This window comes from Oncorhynchus masou, chromosome 33, assembly GCF_036934945.1.
Source record: "Oncorhynchus masou masou isolate Uvic2021 chromosome 33, UVic_Omas_1.1, whole genome shotgun sequence".
Lineage (NCBI taxonomy): Eukaryota > Metazoa > Chordata > Actinopteri > Salmoniformes > Salmonidae > Oncorhynchus > Oncorhynchus masou.
Genome location: NC_088244.1, coordinates 33,756,396 through 33,775,738, shown reverse-complemented (window position 1 = coordinate 33,775,738; position 19,343 = coordinate 33,756,396). Strand labels below are relative to the sequence as shown.

The 19,343-nt window shown below is 45.9% G+C and overlaps 1 protein-coding gene across 2 annotated transcripts in view; it reads right to left on the bottom strand.

Moving 5' to 3' along the window:
- Nucleotides 1-19,343, bottom strand: part of LOC135528346 (plexin-A2-like) — a 326,345-nt gene that overhangs the window by 187,808 nt on the left and 119,194 nt on the right. For both annotated transcript variants that reach the window (XM_064957364.1, XM_064957365.1), the window contains exon 4: nucleotides 1,233-1,367. In XM_064957364.1, coding sequence (XP_064813436.1) covers nucleotides 1,233-1,367 — 135 coding nt within the window. The remainder of the gene's footprint in view (nucleotides 1-1,232; nucleotides 1,368-19,343) is intronic.

Sequence of the window (19,343 nt, the reverse complement as noted above, 5' to 3'; positions counted from 1 at the left end):
CATGTGTCCTCTCTGTCTCCTCCATGTCTCCTCCATGTCTCCTCTCTGTCTCCTCCATGTGTCCTCTCTGTCTCCTCCATGTCTCCTCTCTGTCTCCTCCATGTCTCCTCTCTGTCTCCTCCATGTCTCCTCCATGTCTCCTCTCTGTTCCCTCCATGTCTCCTCTCTGTCTCCTCCATGTCTCCTCTCTGTCTCCTCCATGTCTCCTCCATGTCTCCTCTCTGTCTCCTCCATGTCTCCTCTCTGTCTCCTCCATGTCTCCTCCATGTCTCCTCTCTGTCTCCTCCATGTCTCCTCCATGTCTCCTCTCTGTCTCCTCCATGTCTCCTCCATGTCTCCTCTCTGTCTCCTCCATGTCTCCTCCATGTCTCCTCTCTGTCTCCTCCATGTCTCCTCTCTGTCTCCTCCATGTCTCCTCTCTGTTCCCTCCATGTCTCCTCTCTGTCTCCTCCATGTCTCCTCTCTGTCTCCTCCATGTCTCCTCCATGTGTCCTCTCTGTCTCCTCCATGTCTCCTCCATGTCTCCTCTCTGTCTCCTCCATGTCTCCTCTCTGTCTCCTCCATGTCTCCTCCATGTCTCCTCTCTGTTCCCTCCATGTCTCCTCTCTGTCTCCTCCATGTCTCCTCTCTGTCTCCTCCATGTCTCCTCCATGTCTCCTCTCTGTCTCCTCCATGTCTCCTCTCTGTCTCCTCCATGTCTCCTCCATGTCTCCTCTCTGTCTCCTCCATGTCTCCTCCATGTCTCCTCTCTGTCTCCTCCATGTCTCCTCCATGTCTCCTCTCTGTCTCCTCCATGTCTCCTCCATGTCTCCTCTCTGTCTCCTCCATGTCTCCTCTCTGTCTCCTCCATTTGTCCTCCATGTCTCCTCCATGTCTCCTCTCTGTCTCCTCCATGTCTCCTCCATGTCTCCTCTCTGGCTCCTCCATGTCTCCTCTCTGTCTCTCCCCCCCCACACACACACACACCGCTTGCGTGCCACCCTGGTTACTTATAGTGTCACACACAGGGGTGGGGGGGGTGGGGTGGCTATCAGAGCGTGCAAACACACACACACACACACACACAAGGGTCCCACTTTGCCATGTCATTATCAATGCTGCTTGATATCAGCTGTACGAGCAGTCACAATGTACCCCTGTGACCTGTCTTCTACCGAACAGCAGCATTGTGTGTGTGTGTGTGTGTGTGTGTGTGTGTGTGTGTGTGTGTGTGTGTGTGTGGCTTTACTCACCTGTTTCTCTGACATGACGTAGAGGTAGTTGTGGTCCAGAGAAAAGGCCATGTCTCTGAGGATGGGGCTGCCGTCCTTGATGACCAGCATCGTCTCATACTGCACCCCACCGTGAGGAGGACCGTCCACACGGATCTGACCGGACAGAGAGACACACAAAGGGTTAACATTCCTGTATTAAACACACGATGACTGACGGAGAGACAGAGACACACTGAGGTTAGATGTTACTATGTTGTATGAAAAAGTAAATATGACGGCAATATAGCATTTCAAACATGACATTAGGGATCTCAATGTTAAAGCCACATGCTAAAATTTTGTATTTTTTCTGACATTGGTATAGGTCATTAGCACATATATGAACCTCTGATTGAAAACACATCGCCACAGTGTAAAAACGCTCTAATGTCTTGTTTCTTCCCAAATAAAGGTTGCCGCTTCCCAAATAAAGGTTGCCACTTCCCAAATAAAGGTTGCCGCTTCCCAAATAAAGGTTGCCGCTTCCCAAATAAAGGTTGCCGCTTCCCAAATAAAGGTTGCCGCTTCCCAAATAAAGGTTGCCACTTCCCAAATAAAGGTTGCCGCTTCCCAAATAAAGGTTGCCGCTTTCCAAATAAAGGTTGCCACTTCCCAAATAAAGGTTGCCGCTTTCCAAATAAAGGTTGCCGCTTTCCAAAAAAAGGTCGCCACGTCCCAAATAATGGTTGCCACTTCCCATATAAAGGTTGCCGCATCCCAAAAAGGTTTCCACTTCCCAAATAAAGGTTGCAGCTTCCCAAATAAAGGTTGCCGCTTTCCAAATAAAGGTTGCCGCTTCCCAAATAAAGGTTGCCACTTCCCAAAAAAGGCTACCAAGATTGCCACTTCCCAAACAAAGGTGACAGTAAATCTCCAGAGGGACCATGGGATCCTGGCGACTGGCGGTGGCGTGAGAGAGAGATAGCTGTGTGATGTCACATGTCACGTGTCACTGTGGTAACATGAATGCTGATGGCTCTATCATCTGTTGGGCCCCTCCTTCCTCTCTATCCCCGTATATCTATTCCCAGGGTGACAGGCCCAAAGAGCACCCCGGCCCCACAGCGAAACCCTCACCCCTACCACACCCACCAGCCCCACCCAAGGGGGTCGTCTCAAGGTCACATGTCTGTCATGAGAAGGTCCTCCGGGAGGAGGGGCGAGGGCGGGGGGCGGTTATAGGGGCCAAACACAATAGAACAAAGGTGAAGGAAGTTGAACTACAGCCCTGATTCATTGCCTCAAAGCCTAGAGGTTAGCCAGGGTTAGCCAGGTCCATAGAGCCGGGCCGTATGGTTCCGTATGGGTGAGCACAGCTCAAAGACTGAATAGCTTCTGAACAGAAGCTGAATGTGAAAACCAGCGGTTCCATTCCATGTCAGTCCTGACCCTCACCCTGCCTAGCAGCAGCGTAACGCAAACACAGGCCTCGTAGCAGACCTACATATGTGAAAACCATACGCACCAGGCAGGATGTGGGGGAGGCGCCCGCCCATCCTTAATCTGGTTACTGACATTTACATTTACGGCAGAGAGGGAGATGGAGAAAGAAAATCATAAAAGCAAATATGTTAATCCATAAAGCAAGAGGGAGACATGCCGTGAGTACATGCTGTGAGATGATGCTGTTGACCCGGGATGAGTGTGTGTGTGTGTGTGTGTGTGTGTGTGTGTGTGTGTGTGTGTGTGTGTGTGTGTGTGTGTGTGTGTGTGTGTGTGTGTGTGTGTGTGTGTGTGCGTGTGTGTGTGTGTGAGAGAGAGAGAGAGAGAGCCTGCGTTTCTTTGAGTGTATTTGTGTATCTTAATCCGTGTGTGTCTGTGTGTGTGTGTGAGAGAGAGAAAGACCGTGTTTGTGTGTGTGTTGGGCTCATGGTGGTAATGTTTGCCGAGAGCAGAGGGAGCCCACTCCAGGATCTGACCTCTCAGACAGATCTCCATGCATGTGTGAGAAAGCGAGTGTGCATTTGTGTGTGTGTTTGTGTGTGTGTTTGTGTGTGTGAGCGAGCGAGCGTAGGTGTGTGTGTGTGTGTGTGTGTGTGTGTGTGTGTGTGTGTGTGTGTGTGTGTGTGTGTGTGTGGATGTGTGCGAGAGAGAGTAGGTGTGTGTGTGTGTGTGTGTGTGTGTTTGTCTGAGGGGACTAGCTCTCTCTCTGTCAGCTGGCTGTGTCTGCAGCCACAGGAGACCACTAGATAACTCTGACCTTCCACACACAATGTCTGCACTTGATCTGAATCATATCACTATCACAGAACACACACTGTCCAGGGAGCACTGAACAAAGTCACTGCCTAGTCACACACACACACACACACACACACACACACACACACACACACACACACACACACACACACACACACACACACACACACACACACACACACACACACCTTTGACAGTCCACCCCTCTGCTCTCTTTCCCCGTCCCCCAGCCCACTACAGAAGACCCCGACACACACACAGCTGTTTTTCACATTTAGGGGCCGTATGGATAGACGGATGCTGTTCTGTAGAGGTACTAAACTCCCCCATGATACACTCCACGAGTAGGGAAAACCATTCCAGGCACGCAGCTTGTAAGGTAAAGTACTTGAACATCTCCCTTGACATTCTCAGATAGAGGCACTTTACAGAGAGATAGAGCATGAGGTGGAGAGAGAGAGAGAGAGGTGGAGAGAGTGGTGGAGAGAGAGAGAGAGAGAGGTGGAGAGAGAGAGTAGGGCTGATGCCAGTGGACTTCTATCCAAAAAGAGAAAGCTTTCCTCTCTCCCACATCTAACCTCACTGTAGGTCTGACAATCTCCCTTTCCCTCTCACCTACTCTCTCAGCATGATTTCCTCGTACACTCACACTGGAATGCTGCTCAGTCCATCTTGACCCCTCAATTATTTATCTATAGGCTATTGGGAGAGAGTTTCTAACGGTTAAATGTACCACCCTACTTTCCTCTCCTTTCCCCATCCTCTGTCTTCTCCCCACTCCTCTCCCTCAGTGGGTATTACACTCCCTCCTTTACAGAGACTCCCCTCTGCTGAGCCAACCCTTTCCCTGGCCTCGTGTCAACACCTCAGCCATTAGCAACCCACTATAGGCCATCTCTCTCTCCCCAGTGCTGAGAGCAGAACCAGAGGAACAGAGGCAGGGACACAGATGAAGATGGATGAGACTGTTGAGAAACATTGTACATGTGTGAAAACGGTTAGACCTTCAGCAGACCATTGTTCACAGGAACACACCAAAGCTACGGGGCCGTGCATACTGTTAGCTAGCTAAAGGTTCATTTTAGTTTCACAATCAGAAACCTTGTTTGCTGACCTAGAGTTGACTTCTGGACAGACTGGGGTGCATTCATACATACTAAATGGCATACATACTATGACAGCGAGTGCTGCTATCAGAAGAAGTTTACAGTGGGGAAACTGGGGTAGAAATAAGTGTTTAGGTTGCACTCAACTGTCTCGTTGGTCAGCTAGGAATCTACGAATGAGAGCCTGAACGGGAGCAATGACTGTGGAGAGCGCAACCGTTCAGTCTCTCCATTCACCCGCTGGAGAGGAGAAACCCTACCAGTGTCCTCTACTCACTATACCATATGCAGAACCAGCTCAGGACCATGAAAGCAGGGGGTAGAGGGGGGTCTGTGGCAGGGGCTTCTGAAGCCCTGGGTCCCATAGGGGCCCCTGCCAGCAGGGCTCTTTTGATTCGGGCATGTAAGCACCCTGGAAAAGGTTTTGAAGATTGACCAAACTCCAATTCAAACTGCTCTTTGCTTTCCCCTCTCGAGTTGGGAGGAAGTCTGCCAGGGTTTGGCTCACTGAGTGTGGCTGACTGGGCACAGCAATTTGTCTAGGGACAGAGCTGAATACATCCAGGGGAAAAGTCAAATGAATGTGTGTAGGGGAAACGGGAGGGCGTTCAGATTGTTCAGGTCACTCTATAAATACAACATATTACACATCATAAATGCATTTGATATACAAACGGTTTAGATTCCTCTGAACATACAGTATTGGGCTTCTAGAAGAACATGTACTCCTAGACGTGTAGCACTTAGCGAGGTGATATGTAGCACTCAGCAAGGAGATATGTAGCACTTAGCAAGGAGATATGTAGCACTTAGCGAGGTGATATGTAGCACTCAGCAAGGAGATATGCAGCACTCAGCAAGGAGATATGTAGCACTTAGCGAGGTGATATGTAGCACTCAGCAAGGAGATATGTAGCACTCAGCAAGGAGATATGTAGCACTTAGCAAGGAGATATGTAGCACTTAGCAAGGAGATATGTAGCACTTAGCAAGGAGATATGTAGCACTTAGCAAGGAGATATGTAGCACTCAGCAAGGAGATATGTAGCACTTAGCAAGGAGATATGTAGCACTCAGCAAGGAGATATGTAGCACTTAGCGAGGTGATATGTAGCACTCAGCAAGGAGATATGTAGCACTTAGCAAGGAGATATGTAGCACTTAGCAAGGAGTTATGTGGCACTTAGCAAGGATATATGTAGCACTTAGCAAGGAGACATTTAGCACATGGCAAGGAGATATGTAGCACTTAGCAAGGATATATGTAGCACTTAGCAAGGAGACATGTGGCACTTAGCAAGGAGTCATGTAGCACTTAGCAAAAAGATATGTGGCACTTAGCAAGGAGATATGTAACACTTAGCAAGGAGATATGTAGCACTTAGCAAGGAGATATGTAGCACTTAGCAAGGAGTTATGTGGCACTTAGCAAGGATATATGTAGCACTTAGCAAGGAGACATTTAGCACATGGCAAGGAGATATGTAGCACTTAGCAAGGATAGATGTAGCACTTAGCAAGGAGACGTGGCACTTAGCAAGAAGATATGTGGCACTTAGCAAGAAGATATGTGGCACTTAGCAAGGAGATATGTAGCACTTAGCAAGGAGATGTGTAGCACTTAGCAAGGAGATAAGTAGCACTTAGGAAGGAGTCATGTAGCACTTAGCAAGGAGATATGTAGCACTTAGCAAGGAGACATGTAGCACTTAGCAAGGAGATAAGTAGCACTTAGGAAGGAGTCATGTAGCACTTAGCAAGGAGATATGTAGCACTTAGCAAGGAGTCATGTAGCACTTAGCAAGGAGTGGTGTAGCACTTAGCAAGGAGATATGTAGCACTTAGCAAGGAGTCATGTAGCACTTAGCAAGGAGTCATGTAGCACTTAGCAAGGAGACGTGTAGCACTTAGCAAGGAGACATGTAGCACTTAGCAAGGAGTCATGTAGCACTTAGCAAGGAGATATGTAGCTCATTGAAAGAGCCTCATTTAACTTCTGGATTTGAACATGGAAATATGTTTAGCAGCGAAACATTGGCAGTAAAGTTGGTCTCGTTGGTCTAGTAGTCTGATGCATCCAATTTGTGATGAGATGCTGCTTATCTATGACATTCAAGAACCTCCTCCAGCCCGAACATGTACGATTCTCCTTGTCTTAATGATGCAGCTGTGTACAGAACCGAAAGTAAAAGATGCAAAACTATGAACGGGAAGCATAGAAACGGCGCAGATAGAACATACCTTCCGCTTCTTAGACTTGCTTTCAATGAGATTGACAGAAAATAACTCACATTTCTATGTGAATTTGGTCGGGTCTCCCAAAAAGTGACATATTGCGGCTTTAAAGACACCTTTTCATTTAACCAGCAGTAAACTATGCAGATACAGTGCTTAAACACATTTCTGTCACATTTGGATGTAAAACTATTTTCCATCTCCAGCCGTCAATGAGGTGTTGGTGTGAACGAGACGTAATACATTTCCTATGGTATATCTGTGCCAACACTAACAGGCATACTGAGGGTGACTGGTGGTCAATGTGCTGCACTCCAATACTATAAATCTATTGATATTACCACAACCACGACTGCATCCCATACTCCAACACCTCTACAGGAGAATTCCCCAACAGTAATCTGTTGAGGAGATTATATCAATTAGTTAGAAGCATAAACAATCCATCAGTATACTACATGTAGGGCCAGCACCAAGTGAGAGAGCTAGCTGACAGAGAGAAGAATCTCCAGGCTTGAAGAGAATCTCCCAGTACATTCTGTTGAGGAGACTATGGGTTAGATGACTCAGCTGGGTGTATAGAGCCAGCAGCTCCCAGTGAGAGAGCTGACTGAGAGAACAGAGCAGAGCATAGCAGGATCCCCACCGCACCACTGTAATCTGTCCTGCAGCTGGCCTACAGTATCTCGCCTCCAATCTAATTCTGCACTAATCCATTCTCACCCTGTTCAACTGTTGTGGCGATAAGGTAGATAGGATAGGCACTCAGCTGAGGCTGCCCGGGCGTTATCTGCCTGATCCACGCCACACACTGGATTAGATTCCATAAAAGCATACGGCTGTGTCCCAAATGGCACCCTATTCCCTACATAGAGTACGACTTCTGACCAGGGCCCATAAGGTGCCATTTGGCATGCTCTTCCATGGCTCTTCTAAGCACAGTGCCCACATGACCCTAATAGTGACCCACTCAGCAGATCTCTGCCAGGGCTCAGGTGTTACCATTGTTAACCAGACAGCCACACAGACACGGGCTAGAGGGGGTTGAGAGAAGGGAACAGCCCAAATAAGGCCTGACTAATCAATCCTATTTCATCTGATGCGAGACCAATGGTGCAATATCACGCAATAGAATAGATGTGATCTGCGATGTGGTTTATCCTCCCAGGGAGCCTGATAATAACTGATGTGAGAGGCAATGCAGCTCGTCTGAAAGCCTCCATGGTTTGATGGTCCTGTGTGATGGCCCACTGCAAGTGCTCAGCACTCAGTCAGTGTTCTCTGCTCTGGTCTATGTGAATGAAAGGCCTAGTTAGTCTGTTCTGCTCTACCATGTGAATGAGAGGCCGGGCTATCTGACCTGTGTGTCCCAGCCCTAGCCAGCCTGTGAGCCCACGTGTCTGGGTGAAAGGAGCGTGACACCTGGGTGTGAGGTGTGTGCTGATGGCTCCATCCTGGCCCCCGGGGCCCTGGCTGATGGATGTGGCCACATCATCACATCCTTGGGGGAGAGGGAGAGCTCCTCAAGGCCGGTGCCCCGGGGGAGTGTGTCACCCTGGGGTGAAATTCATAGCCCACACACCAGGAGTAAGGAGCCATGGTCGTGCCACACTGCCACCTCCTCGCCCCTGAACCATCCAGTGCCACATCCTTACTTCAACTCCACACACACACAGACACACACACCTACAGTTTCCATCAATTCACCCAGGACAGGACAGGACAGGACAACTGAACACTGAGCTACAGCTAGATTCACTTCTTCTATCACCTCATACGTCCCTCCTGGACGTCCCTCTTGAAATGTAGCAGACTCCTATTGTAATTCCTTTACTTCAGGTGGAATGGAGGGAGGGTGGATAATAGTATTTATTTCGCATCTCTCTCTCTCTAAAACACATATGTGTGAGCACACACACAAGCACGCACAAACATTCCCAATCTCTCTCTCTCTCGCTCTCTAAAACACATGAGCATGTGCAATTACACAAACATTCCCAATCTCTCTCTCTGTCTCTCTCAAACCAGCTGGGAGAAAACCTGAGCTCCTCTCTGCCTGGATAACACATCTAATTCATCATCAGTGTCAGCCGGAACAATTCTGCCATCAGCAGAATCTAAAAATGTTCTGTGTGTGTTCTCTGTCTGTCTGTCTGTCTGTCTGTCTGTCTGTCTGTCTGTCTGTCTGTCTGTCTGTCTGTCTGTCTGTCTGTCTGTCTGCCTGCCTGCCTGCCTGTCTGCCTGCCTGCCTGCCTGCCTGCCTGTCTGCCTGCCTGCCTGCCTGTCTGTCTGCCTGCCTGTCTGTCTGCCTGTCTGTCTGTCTGCCTGTCTGTCTGCCTGTCTGCCTGCCTGTCTGTCTGTCTGTCTGTCTGTCTGTCTGTCTGCCTGCCTGCCTGTCTGCCTGCCTGCCTGCCTGCCTGCCTGCCTGCCTGCCTGCCTGTCTGTCTGTCTGTCTGTCTGTCTGTCTGTCTGTCTGTCTGCCTGCCTGCCTGCCTGCCTGCCTGCCTGCCTGCCTGCCTGCCTGCCTGCCTGTCTGTCTGTCTGTCTGTCTGTCTTATCTGTTTCCTGTTGTATGATGTAAGCCCTCATAAGGGGCAACACGACTATGTTCGATACGTATCACTTCCCATCGTAAACTCTCCTGAAACCTGAGTAGGCCTCTCTCTCTGTCTGACTGGAGAGAGGGAGGGGGAGGGAGGAATCACGTGATGGTGCTCTTTTAGAAGGTTCTATAACCTGCAAACAAAGGGCAGAGTGCAGTTTTCAAAATGGCGTCCAAATCCGGACAGTCACACACAAACCAGCTTGAGTAACTACCGCAGGAGAGGTATCAAAATCATTAGTATTACTGTCTGTACCTGCTGTGTCAATCAAAACCGGATCATAATTGAATTGAGACTTCTCCCTCCCCTCTCCAAGTACACTTTCAACCTTTCTAGATGCTCAATTAAAATGTCACTTCGCTAATGAAGTAATTTACCTGCAGGCCATTGTGTCATGTCTTTCCCTTGTCACTTCTCATATCCACATTCCCGTTTCAAACATATATAGGCCTAGAGTCAGCCACAGAAACCCTCCCCATCTCCTCCCCTCTCCTCTCCTCCGCTCCCCTCGTCCGCCTCTCCCCTCCCCTGCTCTCCTCCCCTCCTCTCCCTCTCTCCTTCCCTCCCTCCCTGCTCCCCTCCCCTCTCTCTTCTCCTCCCCTCCCCTCCCCTCCCTAGCCCCTTAAGCAAACTGGCTGAGGCCTAAATGTCAGTGCAGTAGTGACTGCGTTGCCAGAAATACCACCTGATTAATATCATGAATCACTATCACCCAGTCCAGCGGTGCGCTCGCTGGGCTGAGCTGGGTTCATTTAGCTTGTTGGTTTTCCTCACCACTGGCAAACGTGTTACTGTGGTTGCAGTACACAGAACCACCTGACGATGACGGTGGCGCTATAACAGACACTATGCTGTATATGGGCTAGAGTCGATACAGGGCAATTACATCATATACCTGGCCAGGCTCCATAAACCATATTGATTGGTATAGCTGCTGCTATGTTCAGCCGAGTTAACCCTCTCCTCACAAACGTCTCTTCTAATCAGTATTTCTAGTAAACATCATATAGAACAGTCTACCTTTCTATGACCTATTCCATCGATCAGCATTTACGTTACAGATAGATTACAGGGTTAATGCCAGTGTTGACTGAAGCATTAATAGTATACAGATGCCATAACAATCTACCCTGCTCACGTCTCTCTCTCATAACTGAAAGCCCAAAATATTAGTGTCAGCGTTTTCTCCTGTTCTCTTCCATTGTTTAAATAGAAACCAGACCAGTGAATTAAGAGCGTGTGGTGAGATGAGATCAGGAGAAACCAGGGATCCCTATACACCACACACACAAAAAAAAAACGCACACACATTAGGCCCAGGAGTACAATGCAGCAGGGTATACAGTTGAAGTCGGAGGTTTACATACACCTTCGCCAACTAAATTTCAACTCAGTTTTTCACAATTCCTGACATTTAATCATAGTAAATATTCCCTGTCTTAGGTCAGTTAGGATCACCACTTTATTTTAAGAAAGTGAAATGTCAGAATAATAGTAGAGAGAATTATTTATTTCAGCTTTTATTTCTGTCATCACATTGCCAGTGGGTCAGAAGTTTACATACACTCAATTAGTATTTGATAGCAATGCCTTTAAATTGTTTAACTTGGGTCAAACGTCTCGGGTAGCCTTCTACAAGCTTCACACAATAAGTTGGGTGAATTTTGGCTCATTCCTCCTGACAGAGATGGTATAACTGAGTCAGGTTTGTAGGCCTACTTGCTCGCATATGCTTATTCAGTTCTGCCCACAAATGTTCTATAGGATTTCCTCCAAACATAACGATGATCATTATGGCCAAACTGTTCTATTTTTGTTTCATCAGACCAGAGGACATTTCTCCAAAAAGATATTTGTCCCCATGTGCAGTTGCAAACTGTAGTCTGGCTTTTGTCTAGTGGGTTTTTCCTTGATGAGAGGCCTTTCAGATTATGTCAATATAGGACTCATTTGTGGATATAGATACTTTTGTACCTGTTTCTTCCAGCATCTTCACAAGGTCCTTTGCTGTTGTTCTCTGGGATTGATTTGCACCAAAGTACGTTTTCGCACCATAATTTGCAAATAAATTAATTAAAAATCCTACAATGTGATATTCTGGATTTTTTTTGTCTGTCATAGTTGAAGTGTACCTATGATGAAAATTACAGGCCACTCTCATCTTTTTAAGTGGGAGAACTTGCACAATTGGTGGCTGACTAAATGCTTTTTTGCCCCACTGTGCATGGTACCTTCAGGCGTTTAGAAATTGCTCCCAAGGATGAACCAGACTTTTTTTCTGAGGTCTTGGCTGATTTATTTTGATTTTCCCATGATGTCAAGTAAATAGGCACTGAGTTTGAAGGGAGGCCTTGAAATACATCCACAGGTACACCTCCAATTGACTCAAATGATGTCAAATAGACTATCAGAGGCTTCTAAAGCCATGGCACCATTTTCTGGAATTTTCCAAGCTGTTTAAAGGCACAGTCAACTTAGTGTATTTAAACTTCTGACCCACTGGAATTGTGATACAGTGAATTATAAGTGAAATAATCTGTCTGTAAACAACTGTTGGAAAAATTACTTGTGTCATGCACAAAGTATATGTCCTAACCGACTTGCTAAAACTATAGTTTGTTAACAAGACATTTGTGGAGTGGTTGAAACATTAGTTTTAATGACTCCAACTTAAGTGTATGTAAACTTCTGACTTCAACTGTATTTAGGCTCACATTAAAAAGCTGAGCGGGCCCAGAGGGAAGTGGACACCATCTAAGTGAGTTCACAGAGAGCACGGATGGAGGTAATGGGGGAATGGAGGGATGGAGGCATTGGGGGGAGATGGGGGACAGAGGTAGGGAGGCATTCGGGGAATGGAGAGATGGGGGATAGAGGGAGAGAGGCATTGGGGGAATGAAGGGATGTGGATAGAGGGAGGGAGGCATTGGAGGAATGGAGAGATGGGGGGATAGAGGGAGGGAGGCATTGGGGGAATGGAGAGATGGGGGATAGAGGGAGGGAGGCATTGGGGGAATGGAGAGATGGGGGATAGAGGGAGGGAGGCATTGGGGGAATGGAGAGATGGGGGATAGAGGGAGGGAGACATTGGGGGAATGGTGGGATGGGGGATAGAGGGAGGGAGGCATTGGGGGAATGGAGAGATGGGGGACAGAGGTAGGTAGGCATTGGGGGAATGGAGGGATGGGAGATAGAGGGAGAGAGGCATTGGGGGAATGAAGGAATGGGGATAGAGGGAGGGAGGCATTGGGGGAATGAAGGAATGGGGATAGAGGGAGGGAGGCATTGGAGGAATGGAGAGATGGGGGGATAGAGGGAGAGAGGCATTGGGGGAATGAAGGAATGGGGATAGAGGGAGGGAGGCATTGGAGGAATGGAGAGATGGGGGGATAGAGGGAGGCATTGGGGGCATGGCCGATTAATTAGGGCCGATTTCAAGTTTTCATAGCAATCGGTAATCTGCATTTTTGGAAGCCGATTATGGCCGATTACATTGCATTCCACAAGGAAACTGCATGGCAGGCTGATCACCTGTTACGCGAGTGCAGCAAGGACCCAAGGTAAGTTGCTAGCTAGCATTAAACTTATCTTATAAAAACAATCAATCTTAACATATTCACTAGTTAACTACACATGATTGATGATATTACTAGGTTAACTAGCTTGTCCTGCATTGCATATAATCAATGCGATGCCTGTTAATTTATCATCGAATCACAGCCTATTTCGCCAAACGGGAGATGATTTAACATAAGCACATTCGCAAAAAAAGCACAGTCGTTGCACGAATGTACCTAACCATAAACATCAATGCCTTTCTTAAAATCAATACACAGAAGTATTTATTTTTTTAAACCTGCATATTTAGTTAAAATAAATTCATGTGAGCAGGCAATATTAACTAGGGAAATTGTGTCACTTCTCTTGTGTTCATTGCACGCAGAGTCAGGGTATATGCAACAGTTTGGGCCACCTGGCTCGTTGTGAACTAATTTGCCAGAATTTAACATAATTATGACACAACATTGAAGGTTGTGCAATGTAACATCAATATTCTTTACTTAGGGATGCCACCCGTTCAATAAAATACGGAACAGTTCCGTATTTCACTGAAAGAATAAACATTTTGCTTTCGAAATGATAGTTCCCGGATTTGACCATATTAATGACCAAAGGCTTGTATTTCTGTGTTTATTATATTATAATTAAGTCTATGATTTTATATTTGATTGAGCGGTGGTAGGCAGCAGCAGGCTTGTAAGCATTCATTCAAACTTTAATGCGTTTGCCAGTAGCTCTTAGCAATGTTTGATCACAGCACTGATTATGACTTCAAGCCTATCAACTCCTGAGATTAGGCTGACAATACTAAAGTGCCTATTAGAATATTCAATAGTCAAAGGTATATGAAATACAAATGGTATAGAGAGAAATAGTCGATGCGTCATAATTCCTATAACTACAACCTAAAACTTCTTAACTGGGAATATTGAAGAACTGGGAATATTGAACCACCAGCTTTCATATGTTCTGAGCAAGGAACTTAAACGTTAGCTTTTTTACATGGCACATATTGCACTTTTACTTTCTTCTCCTACACTGTGTTTTTGCATTATTTAAACCAAATTGAGCATGTTTCATTATTTATTTTAAACTAAATAGATTTTATGTATGTATTATATTAATTTAAAATAAAAGTGTTCACTGTTCATTCAGTATTGTTGTAATTGTCATTATTACAAATATATAAAAATCGTCCGATTAATCAGTATCATCTTTTTTTGGTCCTCCAATAATCGGTATTGTTATCGGCGTTGAAAAATCATAATCGGCCGACCTCTACTAGACAGGGTATCACTGTAGAGAGGGTATCATTAGAGAGGGTTTCACTGTAGATAGGGTATCACTGTAGAGAGGGTATCACTGTAGAGAGGGTTTCACTGTAGAGAGGGTATCACTGTAGAGAGGGTTTCACTGTAGAGAATGTATCACTGGAGAGAGGGTTTCACTAGAGAGGGTTTTAATGTAGAGAGGGTACCACTAGAGGGGGTTTCACTGTAGAGAGGGTTTCACTGTAGAGAATGTATCACTGGAGAGAATGTATCACTGTAGAGAGGGTTTCACTAGAGAGGGTTTTAATGTAGAGAGGGTACCACTAGAGGGGGTTTCACTGTAGAGAGGGTTTCACTGTAGAGAATGTATCACTGTAGAGAATGTATCACTGTAGAGAGGGTTTCACTAGAGAGGGTTTTAATGTAGAGAGGGTACCACTAGAGGGGGTTTCACTGTAGAGAGGGTATCACTGTAGAGAGGGTATCACTGTAGAGAGGGTATCACTGTAGAGAGGGTATCACTGTAGAGAGGGTATATCTGTACAGAGCATAACACAGTAGAGAGGGTATCACTGTAGAGAGGGTATATCTGTACAGAGCAAAACACAGTAGAGAGAGTATCACTGTAGAGAGAGTATCACTGTAGAGAGAGTATCACTGTAGAGAGAGTATCACTGTAGAGAGGGTATATCTGTACAGAGCAAAACACAGTAGAGAGCATAACACAGTAGAGAGGGTATCACTGTAGAGAGGGTATCACTGTAGAGAGGGTATCGCTGTAGAGAGGGTATATCTGTACAGAGCATAACACAGTAGAGAGAGTATCACTGTAGAGAGGGTATCACTGTAGAGAGGGTATATCTGTACAGAGCATAACACAGTAGAGAGGGTATCACTGTAGAGAGGGTATATCTGTACAGAGCATAACACAGTAGAGAGAGTATCACTGTAGAGAGGGTATATCTGTACAGAGCATAACACAGTAGAGAGAGTATCACTGTAGAGAGGGTATCACTGTAGAGAGGGTATATCTGTACAGAGCATAACACAGTAGAGAGGGTATCACTGTAGAGAGGGTATATCTGTACAGAGCGTAACACAGTAGAGAGGGTATCACTGTAGAGAGGGTATATCTGTACAGAGCATAACACAGTGGAGAGCATAACACAGTAGAGAGAGTATCACTGTAGAGAGGGTATATCTGTACAGAGCATAACACAGTAGAGAGAGTATCACTGTAGAGAGGGTATATCTGTACAGAGCATAACACAGTAGAGAGGGTATCACTGTAGAGAGGGTATATCTGTACAGAGCAAAACACAGTAGAGAGAGTATCACTGTAGAGAGGGTATATCTGTACAGAGCATAACACAGTAGAGAGGGTATCACTGTAGAGAGGGTATATCTGTACAGAGCATAACACAGTAGAGAGAGTATCACTGTAGAGAGAGTATCACTGTAGAGAGAGTATCACTGTAGAGAGGGTATATCTGTACAGAGCATAACACAGTGGAGAGCATAACACAGTAGAGAGAGTATCACTGTAGAGAGGGTATATCTGTACAGAGCATAACACAGTAGAGAGAGTATCACTGTAGAGAGGGTATATCTGTACAGAGCATAACACAGTAGAGAGGGTATCACTGTAGAGAGGGTATATCTGTACAGAGCAAAACACAGTAGAGAGAGTATCACTGTAGAGAGGGTATATCTGTACAGAGCATAACACAGTAGAGAGGGTATCACTGTAGAGAGGGTATATCTGTACAGAGCATAACACAGTAGAGAGAGTATCACTGTAGAGAGAGTATCACTGTAGAGAGAGTATCACTGTAGAGAGGGTATATCTGTACAGAGCATAACACAGTGGAGAGCATAACACAGTAGAGAGGGTATCACTGTAGAGAGGGTTTATCTGTACAGAGCATAACACAGTGGAGAGCATAACACAGTAGAGAGGGTATCACTGTAGAGGGGGTATATCTGTACAGAGCATAACACAGTAGAGAGGGTATCACTGTAGAGAGGGTATCACTGTAGAGAGGGTATATCTGTACAGAGCGTAACACAGTAGAGAGGGTATCACTGTAGAGAGGGTATCACTGTAGAGAGGGTATATCTGTACAGAGCATAACACAGTAGAGAGAGTATCACTGTAGAGAGCGTATCACTGCCAGAGGGTGCAGTGGGCATTGCAGACTCTGGCAAAGCTTGTCTGAATGGGCAAACTGGAGTGAGTGGCACACCAGCAAACTTCTTAAGGTTCAACTAACAGAGAGCTAAACTATCTCTGTCAATTACCACGGCACGAGGAGCAAAAACAAATGTCAACCATTTGGGAACAGATTGAAAACTATTTACATGGATAATAAACATGGAGGGAAAATATAAGCAAACAGCAGATAAAATGCAATTATTGGCGACAGGCAACAGTAACCTTTAGAAGTAGCAACGCAGTGTGTGTCTGTGTGTACGTGCGTGTGCGCCGATGGACTGATAATTACTGCACTTTTATCAAAGTAACTTCAAAAGTCAGAGGTGGACAAAAATACAAATATTTCTTCCGTGACTAATATCTCCCCCTTAACATACCTGTTTAGATCAGATAATATAGAGATAGAAATTAAGACACATCAGAACGAGCAATGTCAGAGTCTGGAATATATACACTGAACAAAAATCAAAACACAACATGTAAAGGGTTGTTCCCATGTTTCAGGAGATAAAATAAAAGATCCCAGAAATGTTCCATGTGCACAAAAATCTTATTTCTCGCAAATCTTGCCCACAAGTTTGTTTACATCCCTGTTTGTGAGAATTTCTCCTTTGCAAAGATAGTCCATCCACCTGACAGGTGTGGAATATCAAGAAGCTGACATCTTGACGCACTCATCCCATTTAGCGGGATCATTTTCGTCAACATCCGCTGAATTGCAGAGCGCCAAATTCAAATTACTAAAAATATTTAATTTTGATGAAATCACAAGTGCAATATAGCAAACCACAGGTTAGCTTGTTGTTAATCCACCTGGCATGTCAGATTTCAAAAAAGCTTTTCGGCAAAAGCATACCAAGCGTTTATGTAAGGACATCTCTCTCAGCAGACAAAACATTACAAACAGCAAGCAGCAAATTAGATTGGTGACGAAAGTCAGAAAAGTAATAAAATGAATCGCTTACCTTTGATGATCTTCGGATGTTTGCACTCACGAGACTCCCAGTTACACAATAAATGTTCCTTTTGTCCCATAAAGATTATTTTTATGTCCAAAATACCTCCATTTGGTTGGCGCGTTATGTTCAGAAATCCACAGGCTCGAGCGGTCACGATGGGGCAGACAAAATTTCAAAATAGTATGCATGAAGTTCGTAGAAACATGTCAAACGTTTTTTTATAATCAATCCTCAGGTTGTTTTTACAATATATAATCGATAATACTTCAACCCGGACTGTAGCTTCTTCAATAGGAGAGAGAAAATGTCTGCTCCACTCTGTTGGTGCATGCAAAACGTTGCTGGCACCCAGCCATCCACTGACGCGATGTGATCTTTCTCTCTCATTTTTCAGAATAAAAGCCTGAAACTATGTCGAAAGACTGCTCACACTATGTGGAAGCCATAGGAAAAGGAATCTGGTTGATATCCCTTTAAATGGAGGGAAGGCATGCAATGGAACAGAGAGCTTTCAGGAAAAACAGCACTTCCTGGTTGGATTTTCCTCAGGTTTTCGACTGCAATATCAGTTCTGTTATACTCACAGACAGTATTTTGACAGTTTTGGAAACTTTAGAGTGTTTTATATCCTAATCTGACAATTATATGCATATTCTAGATTCTAGCTCCCCAGTGGGTGGGCGTGGCTCCCAAGTGGGTGGACCTATGCCCTCCCAGGCCCACCCATGGCTGCGCCCCAGCCCAGTCATGTGAAAACCATAGATTTGGGCCTAAATTGACTGATTTCCTTGTATGTACTGTAACTCAGCAAAATCTTTGAAATTGTTGCATGTTGCATTTATATTTCTGTTCAGTATATAATGGTGTGTATAGACAGTTTTTCAGTCTCTCTGTCCCAGCTAATGTATTACAGTTATAATGTATATCATCAAATCTCCTGTCTCTGACCTGCATTATATGGTCCATGTTGCACTTGACACGGCTGAGGCTATGGTATTAGTCAGGGGTGAGTGATCCTCATATAGATTCATGTATTATATCACTATAAAGCTGTGACATGCTATGCTGTCTTTATCAGGCGCACATTAGTAGCAGCAGCTCCTTCATGACACATTGCCTGCTGCCCATTAGGCCTGACAGCAGCCACACTGCAGACTGGAGACCTGAGGTGACTGGAGCCTGAAAGGGGGGGTAGAAAGAGAGGGGAAAGAGGGACAGTCAGGGAGAAGAGAGAACAGAGTTCTTTTACTTTAAAGGAGAGCAGGGGATGGGAGAGATAGAAAGGAAAGCGAGGAGGAAGGGAGGTAGGGAGGAATGAGAGAGAGAGAGAGAGAGAGATGGCTGGGGAGAAAGGGGTCAAAGAGTAGGGCTGGAAGGAGTGAGGGGAGCAGCTCCCTAACGGGGGGTCAGGAGCTCTCTCCCTCTCCCCCCTAACTTCTAGCCTTCCACCCTGGGCTCCATCTCCCATGCTCCAGGCTCCAGGCTCCACCGGGAGCGTGGCGAGAGGGGGATGTCACAACCTTTGACCTCTCACTGGCTACATTTAAGAGGCCCTGGATAATTACAACTCTCTGTTCCGCTGTATGTCTAGCTCTCTCTAAAAATAAAGAGAGTATGTATGTCTGTATGTTTTGCTCTCTGTATGTCTAGTATGTCTAGCTCTCTCTAAAATAAAGAGAGTAGAGATCTCTGTGTGTGTGTGTCACCTGAGTGGGTTGAGTCAATGATGTGATCATCCTGTCTGGGTTGGCGCCCTCCCCTTGCGTTGTGCCGTGGCGGACATCTTTGTGGGCTATACTCAGCCTTGTCTCAGGATGGTAAGTTGGTGGTTGAAGATATCCTTCTAGTGGTGTAGGGGCTGTGCTTTGGAAAAGTGGGTGGGTTTATATCCTTCCTGTTTAGCCCTGTCCGGGGGTGTCCTTGGATGGGGCCACAGTG